At 37.8% G+C, this 7157-nt stretch overlaps 1 protein-coding gene across 1 annotated transcript in view; it reads left to right on the top strand.

Annotated features, from left to right (window-relative positions):
• LOC126095029 (uncharacterized) overlaps positions 1–7157 on the top strand; it is a 183881-nt gene that overhangs the window by 157407 nt on the left and 19317 nt on the right. Inside the window, exon 9 of the mRNA XM_049909690.1 lies at positions 823–940. Coding sequence (XP_049765647.1) covers positions 823–940 — 118 coding nt within the window. The remainder of the gene's footprint in view (positions 1–822; positions 941–7157) is intronic.

The raw sequence follows: 7157 nt of genomic DNA, 5'->3' as shown, positions 1-7157 counted from the left end.
AAATTTTCACAAAAGTTTTCATGTGGTAATTTATTTAATATTTGCATGTGTAATTAATGGTAACATTATTTTTTGTGAAAATAATAAGCTTTTCATACTAATGAGTGAAATGTTAATTAGACTCATTTTACATTCTTCATATATGGTTTAACACTTTTATTGGGTTTTGTATTATGCATCACACAGGCTCAGTGATATTTTTTAAACAGGTAGCAGTGCACAACCTGAATTTTTCCAAATCATGCTGTTTTCATACATTAAGTAGTCATTTTGATACCATGAAGCAGTGAAATACCCAGTACATGTCGATTTTTACTCAATATTATTAGCTTGGAAATATGTAAATGAAATACAAAATTAAGTTAAAACATCTTATATACTTCCAGAAATGTTATCACACTACATAACATCACACCAAATCCTGAAGTGACAAGCATCTGACTGTGACATGTGCAGGTATTGAGTACTTCACTATTCCTCTAGCTGAGTGAGTTACATTTCAAGCTACAACTCTTCTTCCAGTTTAAAAATTCAATCTCACTACACAGCCACACAGCTGTGGGTGGGTGTGTTTGGGTGGTTGTGGGAGTGTTTATTTGGGACTGTATTTTCTAACTAGAAAAAGATATGTAGCTCACGATCTGGTAATGTCTGTATCATTTGTTGTTTCTATGTGCCACATGGCAACGAGCTGCAGGTGAGTTGTTGCTTTTATTAGAGAGGGGTATTAAAGTTTTATTGTACCTAATTTTTAATTGCAAGCATTTATACAACAATTTTTTCATAACCATTTAAATGGGAAATATAATACTTATTTTTCAGGTGTGTCACAAGCTCTAGCACCAATAGTGAACATTTGTCAAACATTTGGAAGTTCATTAATTTGCGCAAACTTGCCTTACATTACCTGAATATCCAGGATGCAAGATTTCTTCTAAAGGTAAAAGTCACAGTTTGTACACTTGTACTATTGGATTCATCTTAAGTGGCAATGTAATGCATCTTCATTTAACACCTTGAGAGACAGTAATTTATTGTAATCTGCTCCCGTCCCTTTGTTCAGAGAAATATTAGTTTTCTAATTTTTTTTTCCTTTTTTCAGTGCCTATTGCTATACGCACTGATGTACTTTTGTTATAATTTTAATTTTTTTTTTTTTTTTTTGCAAACTTTTTAAATTTTCTGTTTTGTACAGTCTAAATTACTTTGGTTGCTTCAGTATTGTGAGATTTCCAAATCCTATAGTTTAAGACTCATTTCATTCCTGAATGGATCATTGCTGTGCCCCACAGCGAAACTGTTAAAATGCAGCATTGTGAAATTCACATTGTAATGTAGTTGATTTCGCATTCTTTTGTTGTTATTGTAACTTCATGAATTAAAGGCAAAAAATCAGTTATCAAATAAATAATTTTCCCCCCAGAATCACATACCAATAACCTTCACAATTGTTTGTTGCAGAATCCATGAATAAATTCTCAGTTTGATCATAATAAATTTTCTTGAGTTGGAAAAGCCACAGTCCACAAATCAACACAGATTTCAAAAGCATTGTTAGTGCAAAACTGATCTTGCCCTTTCTTCGCATGATATCATGCAAACCAGGGATGAAGTGCAACAAACAGATTCCATATTCATAGATTTCTGGACGGTGTTTGATACAGTGCCCTGCTGCAGACTGTTAAAAAAGGTACGGTCGTATGAAATAGGTTACCAGATATGTGAGTGGCTCAAATACTTCTTAAGTAATAAAACTCAGTACATTGTCCTCAAGAGCAAGTATCCATCAGAGACAAGGCTATCATCAGGAGTGCCTCAGGGAAGTGTGATGGGACTGCTCTTACTCTCTATATACATAAATGTTCTGATGGACAGGCTGAACACCAATCTGCGGGTGTTTGCTGAGTGACTGTGGGAGGATGTAAGTCTTGCTGTAAATGTAGGAAAGTGTAAGTTAGCGCAGATGAGAAGGAAAAACAATCCCATAATAGTTGAATACAGCATTAGTAGTGTGCTGCTTGACATAGTCACATCGATTAGATATCTAGGCGTAATGTTGCAAAGTGATATGAAATGGAATAAGAATTTAAGTACAGTAGTAGGGAAGGCAAGTGGTCAACTTTGGTTTATTGGGAGAATTTTAAGAATGTGCAGTTCATGTGTTAAGTAAGACGAGCGTGGTACATTCTTGAGTACTGCTCGAGTGTTTGGGATCTCAACCTGGTTGAACCGAAGTAAGACGCCAAAGCAGTTCAGAGGCAGACTGATCAGCATATGTGTATTATGCAGATGCTTTGTGAACTCAAATGGGAATCCCTGGAGGGAAAACAACATTCTTTTCATGAAACAATATTCATAAAATCTAGAGAACCAGCATTTGTAGTTGACTGCAGAATGATTGTACTGTTAGCAACATACATTTTGCATAGGGACCGTAAGGAGAAATTAAGGCTCCTATGGAGGCAGGTTGTATACATGGAAGAACCCTGGAGATACTAAAAGGTATCAGATAGGTTATATAATGGTAAGACAGAGATTTAGGAGCCAGGTTTTAAATTGTAAGACATTTCCAGGGGCAGATGTGGACTCTGACCACCATCTATTGGTTGTGAACTATAGATTAAAACTGAAGAAACTACAAAAAGGTGGGAATTTAAGGAGATGGGACCTGGATAAACTGAAAGAACCAGAGGTTGTACAGAATGTCAGGGAGAGCGTAAGGGAACAATTGACAGGAATGGGGGAAAGAAATACAGTAGAAGAAGAATGGGTAACTTTGAGGGGTGAAATAGTGAAGGCAGCAGTGGATCAAATAAGTAAAAAGACGAGGGCTAGTAGAAACCCATGGGTAACAGAGGAAATATTGAATTTAGTTGATGAAAGGAGAAAATATAAAAATGCAGGAAATGCAGCAATCAAAAAAGAATACAAACTTCTCAAAAATGATATCGACAGGAAGTGCAAAATGGCTAAGCAGGGATGGCTAGAGGACAAATGTAAGGATGTAGAGGCTTATCTCACTAGGGGTAAGATAGATACTGCCTACAGGAAAATTAGAGAGACCTTTGGAGAAAGAAGAACGACTTGCATGAATATCAAGAGCTTTGATGGAAACCCAGTTCTAAGCAAAGAAGGGAAAGCAGAAAGGTGGAAGGTGTATATAGAGGGTCTATACAAAGGTGATGTACTTGTGGACAATATTGTGGAAATAGAAGAGGATGTAGATGAAGATGAAATGGGAGATATCACATTGTGTGAAGAGTTTGACAGAGCACTGAAAGACCTGTGTCAAAACAAGGCCCCCGGAGTAGACGACATTCCATTAGAACTACTGACAGCCTTGGGAGAGCCAGTCCTGACAAAACTCTGCCATCTGGTGAGCAAGATGTATGAAACAGGTGAAATACCCTCAGACTTCAAGAAGAATATAATAATCCCAATCCCAAAGAAAGCAGGTGTTGACAGATGTGAAAATTACCGAACTATCAGTTTAATAAGTCACAGCTGCAAAATACTAACGCAAATTCTTTACAAACGAATGGAAAAACTTGTAGAAGCCGACCTCGGGGAAGATCAGTTTGGATTCCGTAGAAATATAGGAACACGTGAGGCAATACTGACCCTACGACTTATCTGAGAAGAAAGATTAAGGAAAGGCAAACCTACATTTCTAGCATATGTAGACTTAGAGAAACCTTTTGACAATGTTGACTGGAATACTCTCTTTCAAATTCTAAAGGTGGCAGGAGCGAAAGGCTATTTACAATTTGCACAGAAGCCAGATGGCAATTATAAGACTCGAGGGACATGGAAAGGGAAGCAGCAGTTGGGAAGGGAGTGAGACAGGGATGTAGCCTGTCCCCGATGCTATTCAATCTGTATATTGAGCAAGCAGTAAAGGAATCAAAAGAAAAAATCGGAGTAGGTATTAAAATCCATGGAGAAGAAATAAAAACTTTGAGGTTCACCGATGACATTGTAATTCAGTCAGAGATAGCGAAGGACTTGGAAGAGCAGTTGAACCGAATGGACAGTGTCTTGAAAGGAGGGTATAAGATGAACATCAACAAAAGCAAAATGAGGATAATGGAATGTAGTCGAATTAAGTCGAGTGATGCTGAGGGAGTTAGATTAGGAAATGAGACACTTAAAGTAGTAAAGGAGTTTTGCTATTTGGGGAGTAAAGCAACTGATGATGGTCGAAGTAGAGAGGATATAAAATGTAGACTGGCAATGCCAAGAAAAGCGTTTCTGAAGAAGAAAAATTTGTTAACATCGAGTATAGATTTAAATGTCAGAAAGTTGTTTCTGAAAGTATTTGTATGGAGTGTAGCCATGTATGGAAGTGAAACGTGAATGATAAATAGCTTAGACAAGAAGAGAATAGAAGATTTCGAAATGTGGTGCTACAGAAGAATGCTGAAGATTACCGTATTTACGCGAATCTAAGCCGCACTCGAATCTAAGCCGCATCTGAAAAATGAGACTCGAAATCAAGGGGAAAAAAAATTCCCGAGTCTAAGCCGCACCTGAAATTTGAGAGTCGAAATTCAAGGCGAGAGAAAAGTTTTAGGCCGCACCTCCAAACCCAAATAAAGTTGGTCCACTGTAATATGAGACACAATTTAGGTCGAATGAATGACTATACAGCTACAGTAGTTTGGTTTGAGTCGTAAGCTTAGCAGTTAAGCTTTACCAGGTAGCCATTGCTATGCGTCAGGCGCTCCATCCGTATTTATACGGGTACCCTTCCTTTATCACGTGCTTAATCTGGTTTGAATTAATTGCTTATTTTTCTTTGACCTGATAAGTGCCATTCTTTTTCTTATAGGTGTTTACGTCACTCTAAGCTGTACTGTGTCATGCATTGTCTGTCTCATTCTGATAATGAGTGTTTACTACCTGTCGCCGCTCGCGGCATGGCTTGTTTTTGTGCGCGTTATCGCCACTTACAATTAAAAAAAAAAAAAAAGAGGAATCCTCTCATTACCGAAACAATGGCAAGAGACTGCTATTTGTTGTTACTTACACAGCTGCTTTCTTTGATAATGATCAACAAGAACCAAATAATAGACTGCGTATGATAGAAGATGTTCTGAACAAGAGTTTAGCAAAAATTTTTCTCCGTTTGAAAATCTTTGCAGACGCCTCTTCAGTACATTATATTCTGCACAGAAATTAGAGTCATCTTAGATTTAAAAATCTAGTCAATTACCATGCTTCATTTCTGACTGTATCACTATTAGGCATAAGAAGAATGCGAATATAAACATGGCATGATATGTATATTCTTCCGCGGTTGCTGTTGTCTCACTCTAGTTTCGTAGTTTATTAGGCAGACAGGATTTAAATGAGATAGCAGCAAACACAAAAGAATACATGGCAAAATGTTTATTTTCATATTATTCTTATGTTGAGAGAATACTGCATGTGATTCACAATTCGTAAAAGTTCCTGTTAGCAACCACCGCTTCTCACAGGTAGGAAAAAATTCAGAACGTAGAGTTGGTCATATTGACAAACATCCCAAACAGTCTTGCCAGTCAGATTTTCATAGTACATTGAAACACTGCAACATTCGAAGATGAACAATACGGAATTTGTATTTACTTCCTTGGATAATGTATGAAAATGCAGTGGTCGAAACTCGGGGCGGAGAAAAAAGCTCGTCTTCCACCTTTTTTTTAATATATTTACTGACGCAGAGGTTTTGTCGCCGGTATTTATCTTTGTGTCTGCAAATCATGCCTGTGTAGCGCTACATATATTCGACGGCAGAAGTTAGTTGTGGCGGCATCTACCAACATCTCTCAGAACTTCCGCTTACTTTGCACTCGATTCTAAGCCGCAGGCGGTTTTTTGGATTACAAAAACCGAAAAAAAAGTGCGGCTTGGATTTGAGTAAATACGGTAGATGGGTAGATCACATAACTAATGAGGAGGTATTGAATAGAATTGGCGAGAAGAGGAGCTTGTGGCACAACTTGACTAGAAGAAGGGATTAGTTGGTAGGACATGTTCTGAGACATCGAGGGATCACTAATTTAGTATTGGAGGGCAACGTGGAGGGTAAAAATCGTAGAGGGAGACCAAGAGATGAATACACTAAGCAGATTCAGAAGTATGTAGGCTGCAGTAGGTACTGGGAGATGAAGAAGCTTGCACAGAATAGAGTAGCATGGAGAGCTGCATCAAACCAGTCTCAGGACTGAAGACCACAACAACAACATGGAGGCATATAGACAATTGTTTTTCCCTAGCTGTCTTTGTAAATGGAACAGGAAAGGATATGTCTAGTACAGGTACCCTGCACCATACAGAGACACCACATGTAATTTTTACTGCATAGTTTTGTGCCCAGAAAACTCCAGCTTGGCTTGATGAGTTACCCCAAAAAATAATCCCATATGACATTATCGAATGAAAGTAAGGATTATATGCCAGCTTTTTCATTTTTATATCCTCTATGTCTGACACAATTCGCTTTCAAATAGAGATTTGTTAAGGCACTTCAACAGTTCTGTGGTGTGCTTTTCCCAGTTGAATTTATTATCAAGCTGTAATTCCAAGAATTTAACACTGTCCACTTCTTCTATCTGCTTGTCATCATATGTTAGGCATATACTCGTGGGACACCCATTACAAGTTCTGAACTTCATGTAGTGCATTTTTTCAAAGTTTAGTGACAAAGAATTGGCTAGGAACAAGTGATTAATGTCCACAAATATTTTATTAGCTGATCTTCCTAAGACTTCACTTGATTTGCTATTTATTGCAATGTTTGCATCATCGGCAAACAAAACGAACTTGGCATCTGGTAATGTTACTGATGAAAGGTCATTGATATACGCAATAAACAGAGAGGGCCCTAAAATGGAACCTTGTGGGACCCCACATGTAATTAATTCCCAGTTGGATGATGCCTGATAGCTTGATACATGTCTCTTTCCTAATAACACCCTTTGTTTCAGGTTCTCGCAGCTCTTAAGGTATGCATTTTAGAGCTCATGTTTACTAGACAATTGTTTATTGTTTTCGTCCATACTACGTCCTCCAGAAACACAGAAAGCGGATTGCTTGCAGTAGATGAGATTTGTTTCACAAAATTGAAGATGAAAAAGTGCTCATAGCACTTAAGGAATGCATTTAAAGAGCCC

Source organism: Schistocerca cancellata, chromosome 8, assembly GCF_023864275.1.
Source record: "Schistocerca cancellata isolate TAMUIC-IGC-003103 chromosome 8, iqSchCanc2.1, whole genome shotgun sequence".
In the NCBI taxonomy this organism is placed as follows: Eukaryota; Metazoa; Arthropoda; class Insecta; order Orthoptera; family Acrididae; genus Schistocerca; species Schistocerca cancellata.
The sequence above is the reverse complement of the archived record's forward strand: the minus strand, read 5'-3'. Positions and strand labels throughout refer to the sequence as shown.